The sequence below is a fragment of the Ornithodoros turicata genome, chromosome 2, assembly GCF_037126465.1.
Source record: "Ornithodoros turicata isolate Travis chromosome 2, ASM3712646v1, whole genome shotgun sequence".
Lineage (NCBI taxonomy): Eukaryota > Metazoa > Arthropoda > Arachnida > Ixodida > Argasidae > Ornithodoros > Ornithodoros turicata.
In genome coordinates this window covers 107,363,635-107,390,339 of record NC_088202.1, presented here as the reverse complement: position 1 = coordinate 107,390,339, position 26,705 = coordinate 107,363,635, and the positions used below count along the sequence as shown (strand labels likewise).

The 26,705-nt window shown below is 46.2% G+C and overlaps 1 protein-coding gene across 2 annotated transcripts in view; it reads right to left on the bottom strand.

Moving 5' to 3' along the window:
* LOC135385929 (adhesion G protein-coupled receptor L3-like) overlaps nt 1-26,705 on the bottom strand; it is a 317,487-nt gene that overhangs the window by 52,641 nt on the left and 238,141 nt on the right. For both annotated transcript variants that reach the window (XM_064615560.1, XM_064615561.1), the window contains exons 4-9: nt 19,228-19,490; nt 16,661-16,900; nt 14,582-14,779; nt 12,734-12,925; nt 8,951-9,022; nt 8,756-8,879 (exon numbers count right to left, since the gene is read on the bottom strand). In XM_064615560.1, coding sequence (XP_064471630.1) covers nt 8,756-8,879; nt 8,951-9,022; nt 12,734-12,925; nt 14,582-14,779; nt 16,661-16,900; nt 19,228-19,490 — 1,089 coding nt within the window. The remainder of the gene's footprint in view (nt 1-8,755; nt 8,880-8,950; nt 9,023-12,733; nt 12,926-14,581; nt 14,780-16,660; nt 16,901-19,227; nt 19,491-26,705) is intronic.

The window sequence follows — 26,705 nt, the reverse complement described above, 5'->3', positions numbered from 1 at the left end:
ACCATCCACGCGTCCTCCCATTGGCGCGCTCCGGGTGGGCGGGGCGCGCGAGGGAGAGGGAAAATCTCAGGCCAGCTCTCTAGAGAATAGTCGCAGGCACGGCTTATCACGTCCGACTTTCGCTGGGATGATACTTTCCCTCTCCCAATTTTAGGAACTGTCCCTTTTTCTACTATCACTCTATGGGCTGGCTTCGGAACCTCCTTTCGTCGCACTGAGAGCAATTGCGCTCAAAAAGTCATCGCCCGCTATGGTCCGGTGCTCCGAAAAGCATGATATTCGGCTATTTTTCCCGATGGGATATTCCGTGAATATCACTGTGAATTATCGTGAATTTGAGTGAATTCGGCACCCTCTTGATATTGGTGGGGTAAAAAAGTGACCTTTACTTGGCAAATTTCCGAATTCAGTTCGCAAATATCTACATAATTAAACTTCGAGTACATGACATTCACATTAGGAGGTGGTAAAAACCTTATAAGAACAAATGCTGTTGACCGCATGATTCTAGGTGGCGTAGTTTTTTTATTATAATTCAATAACACGTTTTCTGGGACACCCTGTATATACAAGACATTAGTATAACCTACAAATACAGATTACTTAACCCTCAGGTTCACTTAGCCCCCAGGTTACTTAACCCTCCAGGAACAAACTAACAATTATGCTGTGACAGCAAAGAAAAAGCAACGAGAAAAATTTGCAGCAAGCAAGAAATGAAAATTTGCTGACATCAACATTTCTACAAGTCTGCGCACTGATGGGAAAGCATCCCAAATAGCATGCGACGCAGATCGAGATCCAGTGGAGTACTTTCCATTGTATTTTCTCGGAGCACCCCATGTCCTTCATGTGAATGGCCGACAGGTGATACAACGGAATTTGCTGCAGAAATAAGGGTTTTCCGTCCAGTTTCCCGTTCAAGTAGCGCGTAAAGACCACACGGCGCTGCCGGGTATGTAGCAATGCTCTTCAGTTTCTCGGATGTATGTAAAAGACACTTGCAGTACTTCGGTGCCAAGGCACAGTATTTCGAAATATTCGTTAGTTGTGATGCAATTGTCTGTCCGCTTTCCACACGCATACTCTACCTCTTGGCAGCAAAAAGCGTAGTATCCCTCGGTTTGCATTTCACACATGAACACCTGCACGACGAAAAAAACAGCGCTTGTTTCGGCTTACACAAGTGCTTCTCCCTGATACATGGAAATTTCACAAAGCAGTCGATGTTCACGGCGCGGTGAGCTACTGGTGAGGACGAATGTGACTCCGGTAAATCTCTGGACGAGGAATCTTCTGCTGCGAAGAACACACTTTCCAGCACGCTATCGCACGAACAGGAGTTGTGTGACCGATAGTTCTCGAATGCGGAATTCCAGCGCACTCATGTTCAAGAAGTTCGACATTATCGACGTAGAAAGCGGTCACAAATGCTAAGGCCATTTTCGTTTCCGCCGGATTAGCGACCGGAAGCGCGCGTATTACATGCCTAGTCGACAGATGGCGCGGGGTCATGCAATTGTTGACAGACTGCTCGGTTTCCTACTAGGTCCCTGGACATGCAATTATGGCAAATTGTATTACAGACAAAGTTCTTTGATATTTGAACTTTTGAAGGTTCAAGCTTTTCGCTGAACATAAAATTTCGATAGGTTTATATTCACTTTTCGGTCCTTTTAAGACAGCGGCCTCGTCCGCCCGATATATACACTCTACCCGAGGGAAACCTAGACTTGTAAACGTTTATAAGGCGGAACGCTGAGAAAAGTGAACACCGCAACCCTTGCGGTGGCGACTCTCTGTTCAGCTTGACGAGTAGCGATGCTAGTCTAATCTTGACGTTAAAAATAACTGGGACACTTAGTACGTTGTCTGTGTTACTTCGTTCGCATACATTTTTTGTTGTTAAATTTTGCGGCTGAAAACTTAACGGTGTGTGGCTCGAGTACCGCTCTCGTGGCAGCTCGAAACCACGAGACGTGGGCACCGTAGGGTTCTTATTTTACTGACCAGGTTGCGCTAACAGTGACTTGCGAACGCAGCCTATGCATAAGGTGCGCTAACACTGTGCTTGCGTAGCAGTGCGAAGCACATCGCAATCTGTTAACGCAACGACGCAGATGCCGAGATCGCTGCATTAAAATCAATCATTCAAATTACCAGCTCCCGTGGCATAGGGGTTAGGGTGATCGCTTTCCACGCCGAGACTGGGAGGTCACACGGGTTCGAATCCTGTCACCGGCTGTGCTGTCTGAGGTTTTCCCTGGGTTTTCCGAAGACTTTCCAGACGAATGTCAGCACAGTTCCCCATGAAGTCTGCCCAGGACGCATACTAACCCCCCACTCCTTCCTGCTGTCGTGTCTCTATCTGTCCACGTCTGTACGCCGCTCATAGCCGCAGCTGCTTCGCGGCGCCAATTTAAAAAAAAAAATCATTGCAGCTGTGTATTGCCGTGGCGTTCATGGTCAGAATCCCCCGGATACAGAAGGCGTCATACGAGTACGAGCGACGTACTTCCACAGCAGGACTATAATGTGACCGTGTGAGATGCAGCATACAATAGGGAAAAAATCGCGCTTTTCAGCTAGCGAAAATCATATAATTCACAGAAAGCGGAATTGTGAACGGCAGAGGTCAGTTTGACGCTCCCTCTATGCAAGTACGCTTGCAGTGGCGCATGCATTTCATGAGCGATGTCAACCCTCGCATACAGGGAATGTTGCATCGATGTGGTCAGCGGAAGGATCCTCCAAGTTATCTGCACGAGTGGACGAGCCGAAGTTCGAAGGACTGGCGGACTAAGAACTTTCTCAGAACAGACAGATTCCGTAATAGAATGACACATGCTGTACGCAACGTAAAATGACCCCAAGTATGTTCCGCTTAGAGGCAGTCGGCTAAGAAATGGCTATAGTCTGGAAATGGTCCTTCGCGTTTCGTTTTCATTGACCTTGACATGTTGTGGACAGTTCAAAGCGATGCTGAGCACTCTGTGATACTCTGTAAGTCGTCTAACGGAAGGTTATTGACACCATCACCACCACCCACCACTACCACAGGCGCTCAGGTCGAACAGGCAGGGTTGGTGAACCCATCGCTCTATATTTACAGTTTCTTCGGCGAGTGCCTTGACCACTATGCTTTGGTACTTGAACTTCTGTCATAGTCCACGTATATCGCAAGCGCTGTCAGGACACTGAAGCAGAAAGGGATGGTGTTCCGGACGGTTGATTGCCTTGGGTAGACTAGCATCCTCTAGGGATTTTTTCCCAGTTCTCTGAACCGCGACAAACGGTGGTCCCGGCTTCGGCGGATGATTTGCTGTCTGGTAGGGGACCTGTGTAGCCTGTCGTATTGCGGCGAGCTCTTTCAGCACTACCACTACCACCACCTGTCGTATTGCCTTCGGAGGCGTTCGGTAGCGAAAAGGCGAAAGAGCCCCGTGCCTTGGTGCACGTGCCATCGGCGCTTACATTACATCCCGGGAGTCAAAATGCCCGTGAGGCTTGTCGTTCCCACGGCATATCACCGGTGGCGGTGTAAAAAAGTTCAATTTCTGACTTTGACTGAATTTCTAGATGCCATCCGTGCTTTTACCACCAGCCCACCTTTATGGACTGCACAGACCCCGTCGGGAAAGTCGTGCTGTGGCAGTGGTGTCTTCGTTACTACGTTGCTTGCCTTCCTAACACTTCGGCATGCTACTCGGTGGGTTCGTGCGCCCTGGGCAGAGTTCATAAGGAACCGTACTGGGCATCTGCCTTAGAGCGACAGCGGAAGCGAAAACACCCGGACAGCACTGACCGTATCCGGGATTCGAGCATGGGTCACCTCTCCGGAACGTGCTGCTGTTGGTATCGTTTGTGCTGTGCAGCCAACAGGAATTATAGGTGCGTCAGAATGAGCAGTACGGTAGCTGTTTTTGACAGTTTTTGCGACCGTGACGAATCTTTGAGCCGAATGATGTGCCAATTTTTACTCTGCTACTCTTGGCCGATCGCACACTACCATGTTATTCGTCTGTTTTCTTCAAAAACAAAACCTAAACGCAATCGAGCACCGTAGATTCCAACGGGTCCATTTTAGATCCGTTAAAAACACGGACGAGAAAAACGTTAGTGTCAAACCGGCTTTACACTGAACCCCTTCCCGCCTCGGAGGAGAGAAAAAAGAGAGAAAAGAAAAGAAAACGAAAGCTACAAAGCTACCCAAACACTGTGCTCCAGCTCCTGAGTATAGGACTCCCCAAACTGCTGCAAATGCAACCAAAACGCCATGACGAGGGGTAAAATATAGAGAGCAGAATAAGGCACTCCGTAACAGAAGCCTAATTATTTTCTTGTCTTTCTATTGATTTTATTCTTCTTTCATTTATATTTCTTTTTCCTTTGCGGAGTAGCAAGCCGACGTCCCATTGGGCTGACCTTTCCTCCGTTTTTTTCCTTTGTTCTAATCAATATATCCCCCCATCCTCTTGAACACGAGCCTAACGGGACTGTGACGACAACGCATGTGTTCCCTATAAGGGGGGGGGGATTTATTGGCATTAAAAAAGGAGAAAGATAAAAGGTGCAAGATATTCCCCTTCCAAGTTGCGTTTTCTCCCTATCGTCGCGTCTGCCTCCGAGTTATTTCTTCCTTTTTCCTATAAGGCGTCATGCGTGTCAGGAATAAAGTATAGTAAGCAAAATATGCAATATATATGCGCTGTGAATCCAAGGGCAATGTAACAAGTCAGAATTAGATTCATTCTTGGATTCCACGAGTTCAGATATCAACCAGAAGTTGAGACGTCAATAAATCTCCCCCACCTCCCATCAGTATAGCTGCTGTACAGTAGCTCGATTTAGCGTCTTTACCTCATCATTTTCAGTCTAATACATTCAAGCATGGGGGTTCTTGTAAAGAGTGACTGAACGAAGAAACGATTCAGAATACAGTAACATAAAGGAGTTAACCGTCATAAAGGCTCGATTCGAGGACCCCATCCTTCCTACCACAGAAAGAAACGACGACAAAGTACAATAACGCGCATCGATATGCAAGCCTCGGCATTCTTCAACTGAGATTCCCTTTTCATGGAACCCGTTGCGAGATAAGATTTTTCTTCTGTTCTCGAAAACCATTGGAGTGTTACAGCAGCTCATTTCGAGCGAATGGAACGTGGAAGATCCACTAATGCCCATGTTAACGGAGAACAGTTCTTTTCAAAAAGCTCGTAATACAGAAATTTAATTTTTGGGAGTGAACAAAGGCGCGGTACAAAAAGAGACCGGCGAAAAGCCGGTTCTGCGCTTATCATAGGACCGCTCGGTCTCGTTGCGATACAAAGAAGTTTCGAGATAAAGATATTTAGCAGTGCGATACTCGAGTCGGGCTGTTAAAGGGCAGTACAAAATGAGACGAAATCTCTGAGAAGTGAAGAGTTTTTCTTCATCTACAATAACAACAACAACAAGAAGCTTGACGGTGGTGTAAGATATTATACAGCAGAAATTACGATTTCCTACCTCACGGCATTTATTCATTTAATATTGTTTTTGTGATTCTCTGTACCGTACATTTTGGTTATTATGATTGGACGCTGGGCGGAAATGTCCTGGTGCAATAAAGAGTGTCCACAGGAATCGGAAAACGCGTGTAAATATAGGGAAGGATGTATCCCGATCCCAAACTCCGGTGGCAGTGCACCATGATGTCAAGTCCGAAAAAGAAGAAGCAGAAAAAAAAACAGACAGCAAACAAAAATATTTCGGGGGTGTATTAATTAAAAAAGAAATTCAGATAAAATTGTATAAATCCAGGCTACCTGGTGGCGAAACCCATTTACTAAAAACATCCTGGGTGTGCACACCCAGGATGGGCAAACAGAAAAATGACACAACGCTGTGTCGTTTTCCGTGTGTCCACGCTTGTACCTTTTGAAGTATGAAGGAACCTGAGCCATAATTGGCATTGAACTACCATTACAATTTGTAGCGATAAATAGTATAGCAAGCCGAACAAATCAAGGTTTATGTGACGAAACTAAATAATTGTTGTTGTAATCAATTAGTATTCTACGAAGGTAGACGAGGAATTCCATTTCACTTTTTTCATTTACCTGTTGACACAGGCAATGTAGATGCAGGCAAGCTAGTTGAGGAGCTTCATACTCAAAAAGTATGAGTGTGGGCAAGAACAGAGAGACAACAAGAACACAACAGCTCAAACCAACAACTATCATTCCTAGTAGTAATTATAGTTGCTCGTTTGAGCTGTTGCGTTTGTGTTGTCCTTGTGCTTTTGCCAATGCTCATGCTTTAGTTATTACGAAACACTCTAGACAGGTGCCCCAGAAAACGTGTCATTGAATTATAATAAAAAAAACTACGCCACCTAGAATCATGCGGTCAACAGCATTTGTTCTTATTAGGTTTTTGCCGCCTCCTAATGTGAATGTCATGTACTGTAAGTTTAATTATGTAAATATTTGCGAACTGGACTCGGAAATTTGCCAAGTAAAGGTCACTTTTTTACCCCACCAATATGAAGAGCGTGCCGAATTCACTCAAATTCATGATAATTCACAGTGATATTCACGAGCTATCCCATCGGAAAAAATAGCCGAATATCATGCTTTTCGGAGCACCGGACCATAGCGCGCGATGACTTTTTGAGCGCAATCACTCTCAGTGCGACGAAAGGAGGTTCCGAAGCCAGCCCACAGAGTGATAGTAGAAAAAGTGACAGTTTCTAAAATTGGGAGAGGGAAAGCATTATCCCAGCGAAAGTCGGACGTGATAAGCCGTGCCTGTTTTATCTCTTTCTGCGATGTCGGGGAGGGCTGGGTTTCCAACCTCCTTTCGTCGGACTGACAAAGATTGCGCTGAAAAATTCATCGTGCGCTATTCTGTGCGATCTCGGTAGAGCATGATGTTCGGCTATTTTTTTCGATGGGATAGCTCCTGAATACCTCTCTCAATTATCATTAATTTGACTAAATTAGACAGGCTCTTCACATTGGTGGGGTAAAAAAGTGACCTTTACTAGGCAAATTTCCGACTTAAGCTCGCAAAAATTTACATAATTAAACTTACGTTACACGACATTCACATGAGGAGGTGGCAAAAACCCAGTAAGAACAAATGCCATTGGCCGCATGACTCCAGGTGGTGTTGTTTTTTATATTATAATTCAATGACACGTATTCTGGGACACCTTGTATGTCCTACTAATGTCCCTGTGTGCTGGAAAGCAAACGCATAATGATACACAAAAATTTAAAAAAGCTAGCGAAACTTGCGATGCCGCAGACCGCCTGCCGTTGTACAATTGCATTTGAGCAAATTAACATTTTCCTTGATATCAGGTTTATTTTTTATGTTGCGGTCTCTTTCCATTATCTTCGTTTATTTGTTTAGATATAGCTGAGTTGTTAAGAGAACTCATGCGAAATTCGTCATAGGCTTGCGTAGTACAAGTAATAGGCTAATAAAAGCGAATTTAGCTGGTCGTTTGAGTGCAGGCCAATGTAGAGTGCCGGTGCAGGCGCCAGTGCTACTTACACCGATTTGCCCAGCAAATCATGTTAGATAGTGCTAGTGTTGACCAAAAACTCGTGTAACTGACACAGGACACCACTTTTAATAACCACTTTCAACATAAAATACATGACAATGCTACAATCCCCATTCACAGCCCACATTCATACAATCCGAGTCCGAGTTCCATCATCGTGCGAGTAGCGCGAAACAGTGTCCACGACGTATAGTTCTCCAGCTCCGGATGCTTCTCTCGTGGACAAAAAAAAAAATCTGTCGAACTTGACTCATCCAAAGCATCCAACATCTGCATGGCGGTCATGTTAAGCAGGTGTAAACCATGGAAAGAAGGGAGGGAAGGAGCAGAAAGCGGAACTTGAGAGCTCGTGTTCCGGTCCACACCGCCGATATTCTCGGTGTGGCCTAACGTGCACGGATTCAGTGCTCGCGAGCGCATGCCGCACGCGAGCGCACGCTGCACGCGAACGACCAGCGGGACATGTTGCATGTTGCCCTGAAACGACCAGGAGAACATGCACACTCGAGCCAGTGCAACTTTTTTCTGCACGAAAACGACCAGCTGAATTCGCTAAAAGACTTACGCGTGCAAGTTTTATGATAAGTCAGCAACTACGACTGAACGGAGTCGTAGGAGCACTAAGGACAATTTCTGTGTGTTGTGTCTCCCTCCTAGTCTCGGGTACCGTTCTTTTGTATTTGTACTAGTATAACGTTACAGAACCAGATCACGAGACATGCTTTGAGATTTTTCTCGCTTTTGACTGCACCTCTTTGCTCTGCCAGCGGGATATCCGATATTTTCTGATGAGTGCTTCATGCGCAATCATTCATGGTGCATACTTGTCGACACGACGTCATGGCCCATCTGCCAACAGTTCCGCAAGCACCAGTTTACAAGTGTCATCCGGCATGCAAGTCTATAGCAGTCCGGGAAAAGGAAGTTACCGTAAGTTACGCACAAGCGAGTGAGAGACAAAGAGAAGCCGAACAACTATTGCGATTTTCTTCTGGTCTGGTGGACCAGCTTCTCGCTCTCTCCAAGCAGCGCGTGTTCCAGCTCATTTGAGAAGGCATTTCCATTCTTTTGCAAATTGATCCTTTGTCAAGAGTTTCAGTCAAAAGAATTGGAAATGATGAACTCTATTCCCAGGTCCATTAGGGGGATAGGCACTCCGTCGTAACAACGGCTGCGAAATCATATGCAACTCACCAATGTTTTCGGACGCTGACAGCGCGACCTCCTTTAAGTCGCTCTCTCTGAAGCCCGACAGCGCCGTGTCGACGAACGTGGACAGGCTTAGAATCATCTCTCCCGCCTTGGCTGTCATCAGGGACTGTCATTGAAAGGAATGCTTTCGTATGCATAACTCCCGGGATGGACGGGAAGTTCCCTCGAGAGACTTACAATCTTCCGGGATTCTGACGTAAATTCCACTTTCTTCTTTGTGAGTATCTCGTTGACGGATTCCAGTAAGGACTGCGAGGAGAAGCGACAGCAATCAGAAAAGATTGCGCGAAACACATTTTTGCAACGTCCTAAAGCAACGCGTTTGTCGTCGTTTATGAGTGTTTGTGAGTTTTGCTGCTGAACTATTTGTGTGTTTTGGGACAACACTATGATGCGCTCACCATAACAACACGTTTTTGGCGAAATCATCAACAACATCATCATCATCGTTCCAAGAGTTTGTCACCAATGTAACTGGTGTAAGTGATATGGAGTCGCTTGCCGAAGCCGAAATCTTCATTTTATTTTTCCTTAAAATCAAATCGAATCAATGATAGTACCAAGCGAGCCTTACTGTCTCTGTACTTGTTAGACAAAATGGGTGCTGCTGTAACACATCAGTATTGTTGCAACACATTAGCCTAACACAGTGTCACACACTGGAACACAGAAGTGTAACACTGTGGAACGAATCAGTGTAACATTTCAGTGTATCAATGAACGCTCATTCTACTTAGACACTTCGTAACGGTGCGGACAAAAGAAAGTTAAAGACGCAGAAACATTGCCCGCGCAGAGTCGATATCTCTACCGTGGGACAGAATTAACAACCTCGTTCGCCAAAACAGGGATCGAATATTGATAGCAGCTTAAAGGTGGAAAGAGTTATTTTTCGCAAGAAGATGAGACAGGAGGAATGTATCACTGGAGGGATACGCTTCACTGAGCTCCTTTCTCAGCTCGATGTATTGTTTCCACTTCTTCCACGAGCATTTTATCGTGAATACTCTATCAATATACGTTCCAACAACAGACGCATTCAACACGAATCATTGTGAAAATCTTTCTAGTAACGCGGGGAGGCATTTGTTACATACTTCATCGAATTGAAAGGGCCTTGCTCTCAATGAATGCTAATTCCACTGCATTAGGTGCAAGTGCAATAGGCCTCCCTTTCAACATTGATTTTGTGTATCCTGTTTCGGGTTTAATGAAGGAGCGTAGGCCAATGAGGGCCAATGGTCTCCCAATTGGGAATGGAGTTGCAACACGAACCTTCTCACAGCCTTGTTACACGCGGTTTCGCGCAATCAAAAACGCATCATGCGGTTTCAGCTTTATGTCTTTTTGTGGTCCCTTCGCAATGCTTTGACTTCAAATCCTTCTGGGTACGGATAACGCGAAGCCTACTTCATGTTGCATTTCTGTAGCCATAATGATGCCAAGAAATCGGCATGAGAATGAGAGCGCAATGGGGATGCCCCTTCCGGTGTCCTTCGTTCTTCTTTCTATTTCGATAAAACCAGGGCTGGTGGACACCGGTCGTGTGGATTACGAGAACGGATGTTTACGGCAATCATATTTATGAACAGGAAGTAACAAGAAGATACAAGAGACTGAACGAGTCTTTGCATTAGAACATCCCTCACACACGTAACAAGGTAAATGTAAACTGGTAGCGAACACGAAAGAACAAGAGTGGTAGCCTAAATAAAGAGATAGTATATCTCAATAATCCTCTTGATATTGTAAAATCCATCAAATGTTTGGGTGTCATCTTCAATGAACAGTTGCTATGGGATGAACACATTGAATATGTTCAGAATAAATTGTGCAAAATATTAGGTATGACCGCTAGGCATAGACACATGTTTCCTTTTCGAATTAAGCTACTACTATACCATTCACTGTTTATGTCTCACCTAGACTATCGTCATTTAGCCTGGGGCACGACAACTAAAAATCATCTAAATAGACTTTTACTCATGCAAAATAAGATAATTCGTAGCGTGGCCAAGATTGGTTATTGTGACTCTGTGAAAGCATATTTTAAGAAGTTTAATCTTGTAAGTGTGTTAAATCTGTATAACTATCGCTTAATATGTATGTACAAAAAATGTCCACATTTTGTTTTCTATTTACCTTACAGGCAAATGAGTTCCCTTGTAACGTTCGGCAAAAACAAAAATGGAAGCTTCCGCGTTTACGTACAAGTTATGGTCAACAATCACTCTCGTACAGTCCAGCTTTTATCCTAAATAGATTCCTTGAACATGGCATTGAAGTTGAGCCATCTCATTTTCTCGGGTTGCAGTCGTCTCTGGAACTGCGATAATGTGTTTTATATGTGTAGTGTGTGTGATAACTGGGCGTTGTTTTCTTGTTTCTTATTTCTTATTTCTTACTGTGCTAGTTCGAAAAGTCTAAACTTTGGCATTGTTTCTTGTTTCTTATTGTGCTAGTTCGAACTGTAAACTTTGGTGATGGGAACTTGTCAAGCTCTCCTACAGCTTTTTCCCCATCTCCACATCTTAATGGATGAAATAAAATTGAATTAAATTGAATGGCATCGACAACACCATGTCAGCTGTTGACACGGATGTCTTTATAATTCGCGGGCGATCTTGGGTATTGGTAGCAGAAGTATGATCGCGCAGAAAACATCTTTGCGACATGCGCATGATTTGTGTGTATAGTAATAGTTTACTCCTAATTTCAATATAGGAAAAAAATAACTGTTGCCCCTCTCGTATATAGACGTATACAAAGTCATGAACCGTCTGAGTACGCTTCCGAATCGTGGTGCCCAGCGCATGTGTCACAGTGAACTTGTTTATCCGTGCATCCCTGTATCCGTGGCTCCGTGCATCGTACTTGGCAGTTAGTACACTTTTTTAGTTAAAAAGGAACGCAAGCAAGCTAGGCTCACATCTAGGAGCTGCAGGCCAAGATAACGCGTATGAACAGATGAACGGAATAGACCCCCTGCTGCAGGCTCGGCGTAAAACTTTCCCCATGGCGAGACTGGCCTTGATGTCGGCGTGACTGCCAGTAGGAATGCACTAATAATGTCGCCTTTTCGCAGCGGTCCGATTATGGTCACTCATTGGGAAAATGCGAACGGCCAATAACTACTTGTATCTTTGACCTTATTCGCTCCAAGATCGATCTATAGCGGGCGACGCCGTCACCTTTCTAGTGTAGACAACACGCCGGCCCATGTTCGGAGTTGATGGTTCTTTTCCGCAATTCTTGTGTATATTCACCGGAAGATCACTTGTGCCGCGATGGTACGATACTGTTCGGTTCCCCAATGCTCCACCTACTGCACTGAACGCGGAGTAAACGTGTAAAAGCAGACGACACCGTTTGATCTTCGAGCGAATAGGTGGGAAATTAACCTCAAGTGGACCTTTTACAATTTCTGTTTGGTCATCACGATGCTCCTCCTACTTGGAGTTGTCAACACGTGTGACATCTGTACGCATTTCGAATTGTCATGTGTCACTAAACCAGTTGCTGATACGATTTACTTTCCTCTGTTCTCGTCTGGTATTGTTGGACGATTGGTATGGTTTGGTCAGGAAAAAGGAAAGCTTGATTAGGCCCGTGAGGCAGCGGCTACGGAATGTCTCGGAATGCAGCTATTCGGAATAAAACGCAAACAAGGCGCGCGTGCAAATGCAACATGGCTAATTATGCACTGCTTATTATTCATACTGGTGACGTCATCTCTGACGTCATTTGTTTACAACTGTAGTAGTCCCCGCAACGGATGGATGGCGCTGACGGTCTCTATCATGGCGTCCTTCTGATGACGCAGGGGCGTATGGGAGTTTCGCTGTCTGTCTACATACACCTTGGACGTATTACAATGCGGTGTTCTGATGATAAGTGAATTCATGCGGCGATTGAGCACAGCCAAGTAACCACGTACACGCATATTACATCGAGTATTACCTGAACAAACGCAATGTCGAACCCATTACGTAGCCTCAGCGCCACTTTAGTCTGCAGCACGCTGTTGAGTGTGTCCATCGTGTCCAACCGGTCCATGGGGCTCTTGATGTCCACAGTGTTGAGGTACCGCGCGAGGTCATCTGAGAGGTGGTACAGCCCTTCGATAAGGTTGTTATGCAGATGGTAGTATATCTGCAAAAAGAAAACTAGTGGGCGCCACTCCAAACAAGGAGATTTCATTCCATTATCTATGCTTTATGGGCTTCTGAGAGAGAGAAAATTTCTATGAATGACAGCTGCAGTGAGTTTTGTGCTGCATCTTCCATCATAAGGAGACGTTAATTTTTATATTTTGTCGTTATAAGGGTTCTTCGCGAAATATTCAGTTTCAGAGATAGGAGGACGACTTGACCAATGTCCTCCAATTACAAAATGTGAGAGCATTTATTTTGCTGTTCATAGGAAGCCCCTGATCGAGGTTCACCATGACCATAGAAGATAAGTGGCTTTCTCACATGATATTTTCAAGAATGCGCTTTAGATAGCAAGTCTTTTTCTTTCCAGACAAGTGTGCGAACCAATTTTTTTTCATTGTTCCTTTCACACGCCCTGTAAAACGAACAAATAATGCGTTTGTTGATACCGCGTAAATTTTTGCTGAATCTGACTGTGTACCAAAAGCCGCCGGCGCGTATGGGAAGGGGAACCATATTCGTCAAGTAATAGCTGCCTCCGAACCGCACTGACCGCCACGGATGTCATTATTGTACGTCTACGCTATCTGTTCACTTTATAAGCCCTTCTCGCCAAACTGCACACACACAAAAGCATGCTGGTCGCATTATGCTAACACAAAGCGGCACGTTTCCACGTCACACGCTTGAACGTGCTGTACCCATCAGAGAGAGGACACTCATGTAATGATCGCTCCACTTGTCCCTTCTAATGAATGTCACGGGAGAAATCCTTTGGACGACGACCGCCGGTAGGAGGCACGTTCTGGCTCTCCTTTTTCTGGCACGACGAGAGTGAATGGACAGATCGGAGGAAGGGGACAGCTGCCTCTTTTCACGGACTAGCTGCGGACGATTAATAGGTATCCGGAAAAAAGACCGACCCTTTTCTTGTAGAGCGGATGAAAGAAGGGGACTCTATAGACCGCGGTTGTGGTTCTGAGGGGGCTCTTCTTTCTTAGCGAGAAAATAGCAGCTATCGCTTTTCTTCTAAGCAACCAATAGCGACGGCCTTCGTCTTCTGGCTGTGATTTGGAATACGGAGCGGCTATCGCTCCACAAACGATCGTGAGTACGTCATACGTCACCATCGTCGCCGTCGGCAGACGGACATCTGCGTCGCACGACCGAGGGCCGCTTTTCTCACTTTAGTGATGACGCGTGGGATACAGTTGACGTCTGGGTTGGTTGGGCATCGAATAAAGAACATTGGTCAGGTAGCTGCGAGGGGAATTTATAAGGGAGGACAAGGGATCATAACTTGTTTCGTCAGAAACCAGAGGAGGGAAAGAAAGAGAAAGCACGCGTTCGGCCTTCTGAGCCAGTTTGATTCTCTCGTTTACTGCAGTAGCGTCCATCAAATCCAGTAAGGTCCTTTTCTTTCTCTTTTTAAATCAACATATCCCCCCCCCTCCCCACCCCAGTAAGGTCATGTGCAGCTCAGTGACCGCGCCTACGTTCGTATTTGATTCTCGTGCACTGATATTTACATATGCCCATTCTCAAATGGTGTTGAGTAATATTGAGTATTCGTCAGAGATCCAGAATTACGTGCTGATTTTGTATCACACTCTGATATTTATGAAATAACATACGGATGTGTAAGAGTGCTCACGAGGTTTCGTATATTGGCGAGTCTCTCAAGCCTGCAGTCCGTATAGTCAGACGCACCCCAAAGACCGGACGAATAGCAGGGTCTGTAGACTGAGCCCTGGTATCCTGCAGGGCACGCAGCCGCAGCGACAATACCACCCTCGGTTAAGTTCCAGAGAAGCCCGTTGGCTTCGACACTGTAGTCACAGCGGCGTCCCACCTATCGGAAAAAGACAATGCAAAGACAATCACGAAAGGCAAAAATCGCCATATTCGTGCCAATTATCTTAAATCGTCGTTTTATTCAACGCGCGACATCTCTTCCGAGACATTCGAAACACTCTTCGCAGCTTGCGGACCGTGGACAAGGGTATAACTCGCTCCTACACCAAATCATCTCCGTGGACGACGCAAACTGCAAGCACTGTCGTCAGACAGAGACCATTGAGCATGTCCTGAAGGACTTGCTAAGTGTGTGATGGCACGCGCCAAAACCACCTGGCAGACCGCAAGAACTGCAACCCGGAGGATATTGTGTACCCCGAAAGATTGTGCACCCATTCTAAGAAGGCACGAGAGTGCTTTCAGTTTGCTGCGTTAGCTTTTAAACAGAGCTGTACGTAACGCGTTACGGTGTTTGCTAACTAAGTAACGACTTAGTTACTTTCTAAAAAATGTAACTAACAACGTATACTTAGTTACAAAAATTGTTAACCCGTCACTGCAAGTTACCCATTCCTTTTTTTTCCCCCTTACTGTCATCAACCACGACCGTCAGTAGTGGTTTTCCCCGCGCACATGGCGGCATTCCACGAGGTTGAAGCACGCAGAAGAATTCACAGTTGTTTCTTTGTTTGTAAGAAAGAAGAAAAAAACAACGAGAGGAGAAATTGAACTCGTTTCGGAACACTCACTGTGTTCTTTGTGTTGCTCCTGTCAAGGATTCACTGCGCTCAGGGTGTTTAGTGCTTTGTCTCACTCATGGAACTGGATTTTGAACTCATGTCAATTACCATGTGAATGAACGCCTCCTTGTGAATGAACGCCGGTTTCTTCCTGAAAATCCCATCACCACATCCTTCAACCCTGTTTTTTGGTATACATTTAGCATAGGGCTTATTTGATGCAAGCGACACCAGCCTTGAGTACCAGTTGCTACTGAAATGCAATAGACGATTTGACAAAGATGCGCGTGGCGCAAAGCAGCATGGAAACTTTGAGCGGCCTTCCTATGGCCGTCTCGTAATGTCTGGTATGCAAATGTAACGTGTAGGAGTAATTCGTTACTTCCAATTAACGAGTCTCTGGTCTCTCTTCAAATCCGCGTAAGCGGTGGAGGGACGCAAATGGGAGCCGGTCCCTCGTATACTGGAGAGGGGTCCCTTGATAACGCGGTGCAACCCCGGGTGGGCCGTCTCTTTGAACGGTCGTCGGGGCAGGATCGCTTGCGGTGCTGCTTCTGGGAAGATTTTTTCCTAAAGTAACGAGAACGCGTTCCGTTTATTTGTTAGTAACCCACCTGCGCACTGCTGACGATGGCCGAATAAGGCCGAAACAGCTGTCGCTGTCTCTCTTCATATCCGCGTTTTTTCATGTTCGCGGGGAGGGAGACGAAGCAGTAAGAGCCTGCTCTTCGTTTTGAGGGCGAGAGCAGTACTATTTTTGAAACGTGATGTGGGCAAGCATTGTCCCATCCTACAGTTTGCAAATAAAACGGGTAACGTATTTAGTTACTATTTTTTCGAAGGAACGAGTAACGTATTTTGTTCCTTTTTTTAGGTAACGTGTACAGCTCAGCTTTTAAATACATGCGTTCTTATGTTTAGCTTCAAGGAATGCGCACAGAATCTGAAAAGTCAAACCGCGTATTTCAGCATTGTCGCAAACCCTTCACCACCCTGCACTGCCCAACAGTGCGGTTGCCGTTAGCTGTACGGCGAAAAATGAAGAAGAAATAAATAAAGAATACATTAAACGCGAAAAGAAAAACCAGAAGAATTCCGATGTGCTGCGGAGCATTGGCATCGACCCCGTTGCGTTAGCGCTACAGACAGCCGTAATTGAATCTTAATGGCAAAGTGATTGAAAGCAGTCCACCCACCTGAACAACTTGGTAGTCCTCGTCGGGCAAATATTCTGGCGTTGTAAGCCTGGCAGCTGCTGTACTCATTCTTATCGCCTTTCTCGCGATGATACCAGCTGGAGCTGCTGTAGGAATGACTTCTGCTTGCGATGGGATATGCGACTCATTCAGCACTCCCGTATTCTGTTGACTTGAGGAGACTGGAGAGGTCTGAACTTGAACAGCCTGAACGAGGTCTGCTGCCACCCGTTGTTGTCTCTTCGAATATCAGTTTGGTATGGGAAGAATACAGGTTTAGTATGAAAACAAAAAATAAAAGAAGGGAAAGGATAGCGTGCGCTACGGCAGCAATGGGCGTTTGAGCGTGGGAATGCAATCTAGTTACGACTTTTGTTTGAGATTATTTTGAATTTCAGTATTCACACAGTTTGCCCTGTGGCTTTGGGGGATCCTCCAGTACAGATTACAAGAAATGAGATAAATTAATTAGAGAAATTAGAAACAGATTATTACGAAACCAAGATAAATTGAACAGGTAGTGTGGATCCGCATCGCAAGAAACGGTAAATGCAAGAGTGATTGAAATGAAAACCGCAAATGTGCTGACTGTATACAGGGCGACTTTTTTTAAAATCATATGCTAAATGAATAAACCTGTGAGAACTACCTCAACGCGGTTTTCACTTATGGGTCATGCTGTCATGCGGTCACCCGGTCGGGAAGCATATGTAACTACTGGACGGATAATTACGTAAAATCCATTAATTAAATTGTTAGTCAGATGTTTTCGGGGAAATGAGAGATTGCAAAAATGGAGCCAGTCATTATTTAAATCCGCCCTCTTTTTAAAATATCCTAAAAAGAGCTCGTACGTTGAGACGCAAATCGCTAAACTTTGGGATGCAAATGAGCCGAAAACGAAACCACGCATTTCTCGAGCACTAAAGGAGCGACGAGCGTTCGCGTCGGAGGGCCGCTTGTTTTGTTGCGGTGGAACTGTTTGGAGTAGGCGTTCACCTAATGGCCAGATAGACCACTATGTGGGGAAGGTAAACATTTTTTCCAGCACCGTTTGTCGGAGATTTCCGTCGAAATTATTCGCAGTCCTACCCTGCGGCACGTGCAGCATGTCGCCACACAAATAGGCTGGCACACCTTACGTGTAAATCTATACTCCAATCACCGTATTACCCTACTGCTTCCCGGCCTAGATAAGCCGAAACGATGTTGTTTCTGGGCTTCAGAAGTGTATAGTTCTGGAATCGGATCATTTGTATACCAAAGTTTGGCGACTCATATCTCAAAGTACGTGCTTGTTTCGAGATTTTTTTTTATATGTAGGACGGATTCAAATAATGATTGCCTCTAATTCTGCTGTCTCGCATTTTCCCGAAAACCTGTAAGTATGCGCTTTCCCACAGTATGTCCGCGTGGCCGCACCCGCCTGCAAAAATGGCACCAGTGGTGCTCTCACTGCCTTCTTTCTTCCTTTTTTTTTTCAGAACACCCCGTATATTACATTATTATGTGCGTCTGTGTGCACAGTGTGAAATTATGTGCGTCTATTTTTCAATATAATCGGCACTGACGTCAATGCATTTACGTCAATAGTACCCTAACGCGTGCATTCCCTGTGACAAAAAAAAAAAAGAAAGAAAAAAGACACGTTTTAGAGCGTGTGCACAACAAATTATGCACCACATTCTTCCCAGCTGCCCCATTACAACATCACAACGTCACCCAGCCTTGCAAACATGTCAAAATACCTCCAAAATAGGCAAAAACTGCTATTAAAAAGCAACAGATGTACGACATACGACCCCCCCCCCCCACCCCCCCAGAGGAGCGTACTGCGCATATCCCTGCTGGACTTCACCGTCGTCTTGTGTCCAAAACCTCCGACGTACTACGCGCACCATTCTTGAACTTGTTAGCCCACTCGTACACTTGTCTCTGACACATGTATGAGGAACCATAGTACGGTTAACTTCCGGAGGTGTCGCATCTTCCACGGGGAGAAATCTGGTGACAGAACGTTGCTCTTCTTCCATGCTTCCTTCCAAACGAACAGCCACCTTGAATGGTCTCGTCACGCACGCTACTTTGGTGCAGTAGATACTACGTGCTCTTGCACCGCCGTGCCTCAGGGACCACCGTCCCATGGGAGCATGGCGCGCTGCTAATGCCTTCTATATTTATTGACACATTGTGGTTTGCATTTCAATCGTCCTCGTAAACAATGGCGTTTTGCTCTAGCACAACAATGGAAGGGATTCTTAAAAACGCCGTTGGCACGTACTCTCTTGAGGAAAACGAAGAACAAGAAAGAAAGAAACTTCTCGATTAAATCTAGTAAGGAAGTGTTGCCTATATTCTACCTTTTAGTCTTTTTTCCATCTATTTCGCATTTAACGTCCACAGCTCTTCTAACATATCCCTTAGTATCCGCGCATATTTCGCAATTTCTCCTGCAGCAAGCACCCGCATTTGTACATCCCAAGGCATCAACTCACCGCTGCCGCATGCGTAACATGCGTTGCTACGTACAGCTATTAAATGCTATTTCACAAGATATACTAACTCACCTGGCCTTCCTGGGCACCCTCATTAGCAGCTTCCTGAGCACTGCTGGTATTGCCGGCCCCACAGGAGAGAGGATCAGAAACTGCAGGAACAATTTGGGATGCGATGCTCTCCGGAAACTGGAGGAGATCCCGTGTCGGATGCGTCGATGGAGGATTGGCAGAAGTTGGATCAGATGTTGGCGGCATCCTCGCTGTGTTCAGGCTCAGTGGAAGGCGGAGTGCATCGCATTGCAGATGCAGGAGATTCAGGAATAAAACTATGGCTGCAAACAACGAAAAAAAGAAGGCATATATTATGTGACTATGAATAGTGTGGCGTATTGTGTTACGTTTGCTGCTGTTAGTTATGCTGTTGTCATTGCACCGTTAGGTATGGATACATCTTTGTCCACACAACAGGTGGAAGAGTTGTACACGTTACTCGAAAGAAGTAATTGATTACAGTTACAATTACTGCTGCACGAAAAGTAATTCTTTACCGTTACAAATTACTTCATCAAAAATGTAATACGTTACCGATTAAAAATGTAACTCGTTACTTTTCCCGTTACTTTTAAATTGTGGGCCATAGCAAAGCCAACAATCCTGCAGTGAATGCAACCATGCCACTCTTGTTGCAAATTCTAATATGAGACACCAAGATACATAATAAGCGAAATTCGCAAATACATTTGAAAGCAACATACAAAACACATACACGCGTTTATTACAGATTTATACATACATTTAAAACAACATCGAAACTTCGGCTTCGTTTTGTTACTGTTGTTATGTTCAGCCCCCTCAATTTATCAATACAGTCACCTATTTTACTGTTGCTCTAGTAGGTCGAGGTTGTAATATTATCATATCATCATATTATCGCGGTTGTATCATATTACTATGGTAATAACGCGTTTGTATAACACGTGTGGACTAGAGACGGCCGTCACAGTGACATTTGCGTCATTGCTTCAGTCGAACTGGTGGTGGAACACAAGAACAGATTGGCTTGCTGAAAAGGGTTGCCATTGTTGACACAAGGATAAAGTAGTAATCAATTACTCAGTAATTGATTACCGTAAATTGTAATCGGATTACTTGGAAAATTAGTTTAAATTACGTTAAATTACGTTAAAAATTACAGAAAAAGTAATTGAATACTAGTAACGCAATTACTAGGAACGCGTTACGTACAACTCTGGGTGAGTCCATCGTTCTATTCAGCGATGTACGACGCGCCAAATTAAAGTTTCAACAGAAGTACTTTGAAATGGTTGCTACCAAAGCGATTGATCAGTTGGAAAACTGGAAAATCGACATTATTTACAGAATAACAAATAACTTATAAAACGTTTCCTACCCAACGAAGGTAGCCGCCCGTTTGTCGTGCCGTTACACAGAAGCTATCATGAATTATCTAGTAGCGTTTAACTGTATCTGTAAAAGCCTGATTTCTAGTACGGTCGAAAACACAGACGCGTTACTAACACAGGAAACATTTCCGTTTATAAGAAGCCTTTTAGTATTTATTTGTTATTCTGTATGTCTCAGTAAACTTGAGTTGGTAGAAGGCGCTTGTCTCTTGAGGTTGTCTCTTACTTTGTCTTAGTTCGTGCCATGTCCTCCGCGGATTTACCCAGTTACCACAATGTTCAGCCTTATTCCACATTATTCCTTGAAGTTTCTTCTTGTTGCCGTGAAACACCTTGTCCCATCGTAATTCATGTAGTTTTTATTGTTCTTCTTCCAAGGTATAAAGAACAAATTATAAGCAGCATAATTTCACGAATGCGCACGTAAAGACAATTGTTCGGTCAAAACGACTAAGAAAAACTTGCGGCAGATATCGTTGTGCAATGCCATTGAAACGCGATGGCATTTATGAGCTCATCGCGAGCATTCTCCGACGATGGACAATGCAAGCCTGTGGAAACAGAAGTAGCTGACGCACTTGGCATTCACTAGCTTGTCTATGCCCCTCACATAATCAATAACACCTCCTGTAAGGGTTGTGGGAATTTTATCGTCACTAGCTAGATGTAAATCGTAGACTTCCTTCATGAAGTACGCGAACCAGTTGTTCTGGGGCTTCTTTATGTCGGCAGTGACGTCCCCAGTGACAATCATGGAGGGGGGGGGGTATATATAAGTTTAATAGACAGGAGGTGGCGTCCACGCAAGAAGAGGTCAGCCAGACCTATGTCGGCTTGCTACGCCCTGGTGGAGCGAAAAAAAAAAGGGAAAAACGGCCGGCTTCTTCGCAGTGGGTGCGAGTGCCCAGGGCCGCGGTTCTCAGTTTAGAGATTAACACTAGGCTGGGTGTCCTGTAGGTATCGCAGGAGAGCCCTTGTAACGGCTCCCTGTTGTTGGCGTGCGACGGGGTCGAGAAGCACGGCCAGTGAGAGCGAGCCGTGTCCCAGGCGTTGGAGGCGATTGGCGAGGACAGCGCGGGCTGCAGAGTGCTCCGAGCAGGTTAGTAGGAGGTGCTCAACGTCTGCTACTGCGCCACAGGACCATCATGGGCATGTTATGTTCCTTCAAGTTTTCTACGAAGGTGATGCTTGTACAGGAATTGAAGAGTTTGGCTAGAAGGAACCTCTTAATCTTGCCTTTAGAGGATCCCGGTGTAATATATACCAGCACGTTGAGGGTGGGCGCATCCTTGTAGACCACTTCTACGACGCCTAGGTGGGGTAACTTCGCCAACAATCCTGGCGGTTAGCGCGGTACGGAGAGCATCCTAATGAAGGCTACAGAGAGATGCTCGTGTGTTTTCTGTGGTGGGTAGTGCTACCCGATTCCTAGAGCAACATGGACTGCACACCCCTTCCTCTCCGTACCATCATCATATTTACCCTCCCTCTTTCACTCTTCCCTCTTCCACTCCCCTGGGTGCACCAAGCCACCACCCCCAAAATCATTCAAAAATCATTCCACCCCTCTCTACTGCGCATACGTCACCAACTTCGTCTGCAGCGGCTAGGGCATGCTCCATCTCGTCTACTTTGAGGGTGACTATCTTGATCTCCAAGAACGTTTCGCCATTTCTCGAGTAGCATAACAAGTGGGGGCCGACCCAGACCCTCACATTGGTGCGTGCGTGTGTGTGTGGGGGGGGGGGGAGGTAGGTTTCGCTGTCGAAGCGTGTATATGGTCTTTTTTTCGGGGGGGGCGGGGGGGACCCTCACATTTTCTTTTATTTTTCGGAGGGGGGCGGTGGTATCCACGGTGTCACATCTCAAGGCGCGCTCTCTCTCACGGCGTGGTCGTGGTGGACCTGTTGACTCAGGCGGGCAACGTCACCACTACCGCAGGGGAAATCGTGCGTCCCAGGCCGAGATTTGTCTTGAAGCGTATGAGCAAAACCCAGGGAAAACGCCCAGACAGCACAGCCGGCGCCCGTATTCCAACCCGAGTCACCTCAGAGTCTCGGCGTGGTAATGCCATCATTGTGGCCACTAGGCCAAGAGGGCTGGGCATGGGAGCTCTCACCGACGGTTTTGTAGCCGCTCTTGCACACGTGATCTCCAAGCAGCATATATTCAATGAGTGCAGGACTTACGCTGCGACAGACTCCGTCTCAAGAACAATCGGGGGGGGGGGGGGGGGGGGTTCTCTCACACGCTATCGTATTTAAAATTTCTCAACCATGGTCTTACCCTCTCTGCTAGTTAACAACCCCAGAAAGACGCATTCCATGCGGACGCATTCCAACGCATTCCAAGAACTTTTGGAATGCGTTGTCCTCACCAAAATCGTATCACACGATGACGTCATCCCTTGCAATCGCTTTTGGTTCCGGTAGGTACGGTAGCTTCAAGGTGACGTTATCAATGGTTATACTAACATTCTCTAATATACAGTAAACCACCCATTGGAATGCGTAAAATGGAGCCTCAAAAACTGTCACCCACCGAGATTCTCAATGAAGGTAGTCCCAAATGAAGGTGCGCCCCAAGGTGTTGTGTAACGCAAAAGCAACCTCAAGTGAAATTTTATGTTGCACGTTTAGATAGTCCCTTCAAGAATAAACGCATCTCGACTATTTACAGGTGGCCGTGTCGTGTGTCGAAGGATCAACTCATCCCCAGACCAATCTATTTTACAAAACGCACAAATGGTGCCAAATATGGCAAATTTCAGTTAAATAGAAGAACGCAGCATATCTAATTTTATCACCAACAAGACTCCTGTATTCCCGCTTCCCCTTACCAATCAGGTAATACAATAATCTCACTGGCATACCACAGACAAGGCGTTGCGACTGGTCGTCCACCTTTCTGCAAGCCTGGTTTGGAATAAGAAATATTGAACACCGTTACTAAAGCAAACCGCTCACTTGGATTCATCAGATGTAGCCCAAAGCTACTCCATTCCATTTAAAGGCCTCCTTTTAAAATTACAATACGCATCTGTTACACGGGATCCCTCATAGCGATATCTTTCAGAAGCACTCGACGCAGTCTATAATAGAGCATTCCGTTTCATATCGAACGATTATTCATTTACAGCACTGAAGCTAAACTGCAATCTTAGATTAGATTAGATTAGAAGTAGAAAGGGTTCCGCATTTCCCGCATCTTCTGAACCTTGGCTAGGCGTTGCACGAATGTGCTCTGTCCCGTGCGGTCTGACCAAAGGCGCCCAAACAGGCTGAGTGTGCTAGTCACCGCGTGCGGCCCTGCAGTGTTGTGTAAGGCCCGTTGCAAGGCTGTCGCTCATCGGCGGCGGAACTCCCCCATTTTTCTGCTGGTTCGACAACTGCGCGTTCTTGTGACTAATAACTTACAACAAGAGCTCTTTGCACTCGGCGGCGACGAATTTCTACAGCGGTGGCGGTTCCCCCCTTCGCTTTTGGTGCAAGGGGGCTCCGTATCTGTCCAGTGTGTCCCTCCATGAACAGTACCTCTCTTTCATTTCCCATCACTCGTCTCATGCTCCATCGAGTGTAAATAGTGCATATGTCACCTCTCCCCACTCACCTCTCGTTTCATGAAGCATTCGTGAAATGCATATATCGCCCATTATAGCTCATAGATTGTAAATATTGTTCTCGAGGCGCTGACCATGTCCTGAGCGTTCCGCGCCGTATTAAATTTTCCTGAATACAATATTTATTTCACTTGTCTACCGAAATGTTCAAAGAAATATGATAAAACCTGACTGCTGAAAAATCTCGGACTAGTGTGCCACACGGCCGCCGTCCTTTAGAAACAAAACGATGTCATTTACCTTCTCCAGTCCCAGCATACAAGAAATACAAGGTACGTACTATAACTGCATTAACTTGTGGCTGCCTAACTAAGAGAAATATACTATGTATAGATGAGGCCCGTTAGTCGTACATGTCCGTTGTGAAGAGCAACGTGGCGGCAGGACCACTGTCGCAAGAACTCCTGCTCACCCAACAAAAACAGTCTGTGTCCTAAGTAGTCTGTTACCAGTTGAGTCACCATGGAGAGCCTAGGATGCATCCGGCGGTTTCTGTTGTAGGAAAATTTAATACGACGTGGAACGGTCAGTACATGGACAGCGCCTCAAAACAATATTTACAATTTATGAGCTATGAGGCTATGAGGGGCGATATATACATTGCTACGCTTCATGATACAAGAGGGATGTGCACTATTTACATTCGATGGAGCATGAGACGAGTGATGGGAGTGATGAGTGATGGGAGGGGTACTGTTCACGGAGGGGCACCTCGGACAGATACGGAGCCCCCTTGCACCAAAAGCGAAGGGTGGAACCGCCACCGCTGCAGAAACTCGTCGCTGCCGAGTGCAAAGAGTTCTTGTTGCAAGCTATTAGTCACGAGAATGCGCAGTTGGCTAACCAGCAGGAAAGCGGGGATGTTCCGCCGCCGTTGAGCGACAGCCTTGCAACGGGCCTTCCACAACACTGCAGCGCCACACGCAGTGAATAGCACACTCGGCCTGTTTGGGTGCCTTTGATCACACTTTGATCGCACGGGACAAAGCACATTTGTGCAACGTCTAACCAAGTGCCAGAAGATGCGGGAAATGCGGCACTCGAATAGCACGTGGTAGTTTGTTTCTGCCCTGCCGCAGTACGGGCAGGCCTCAGTTGATGTGATGTCCCACGCATGCAGCCGGTCGCGTGTGGGAAGTATCCGCCAGGCAAAGGACCAATTGATGTCGCGCAGATGACCAGGAAGCCACGGGCCGACGAACGATGTCCAAGAGATGCCTGAAGCATAGTCCACCCGTCTTCTAAGGCTCTCAGTGGTTGCGGCAGAGTCCAGCAAAACTAGTTTGGTCATCGTTGAAGGCGAAGTGGATTGCAAACTGGAAGCAGCGGGGAGCAGAGACGAGACCTTCTGATAGTAAGCCCGAACCGCCGCGTGAAATCGGTGAGGAGCTGCACGATGGCCAAGCTGGAGAGCGTCCCACCAGAGGCCGAGCAAGACTTTAGTTGGATAGTCGGCCGCATTGAGAATTCGCAGTGTGGTGCTGATGCAATGCCCCGGTTCATCAGCCCAACATCGGGAAGGTTGACTCCGCCAGCAGACTGCGGGAACGAAAGCATGGTTCGCGAGACTGGTCCCCTTCGCTTCTTCCAGAAGAACGACGAGAGGCATGAATGGATGCGCGTCACAGCAGCGTGTGGGGCGATCGAAACATGACTGAGATGCCACACGCGCCCGAGCACCAGGTAGGACCGCTCGTGATAAGATAGTTCATAGTAGCTTGCAGACTCGCATTTCACTTGCACCTCTTCGAGAGCCGCTGACCAATTGTCAGCAGTTGGCCCGCGTGTGTTAAACACCACACCAAGGATCTTAAGCGATGAGGCGCACGCGAACGGCAATGACATATACTGCGCCGGACTACCGAGTGGCATACACTTCGTCTTCCGATAATTCAACGCTTTTCCAGCAGAGACAGCCGCGTAGGATTCGTATACGCGCATAACCTCGACTGCTGCGCTTCGTCACGCAGAAGCAAGGTTATATCATCCGCATATAAGGCTACTTTCCATTCCCCAGAGAAGGGGAAGGGAAAACCACGAATTCGCTCAGCTGTGTCGATGTTCCACAGTAGGGGATCGATTGCCAAGGTGAACAAGGCTGGCGAAAGGGGACAACCTTGCCGCACACCTATAGACAGCGAAAACTGTCCGGAAAAACGCTCGAGGAGGTACAGGCTGCTCCGGTGAGCTATTCTGAGCTACGGCTGTGAAGCGAAATTTCCAAAGCGTAAAAGCTGTCATTATCATAATTAGGTGTTCGAACCTTGTCCTCACCTGTTGCATAGGCCGATACCGAATGGAAAAGCGGCGACACACGAGTGTCCACAGAGTCCTTGCTGTGACACACAGTCGTAGCACATGGTCACTATTCTCCACGGCGCCGCAGTTGGAGCATGAGGGGCTGCTGAGAAGACCCCATCTGGCCAGTTTGTCTTTCGTTGGCAATATCTGCCAACTAGCTTTCCAGAAAAATTCGCTCACTTCACTGTTCAGACCAGTGGGCT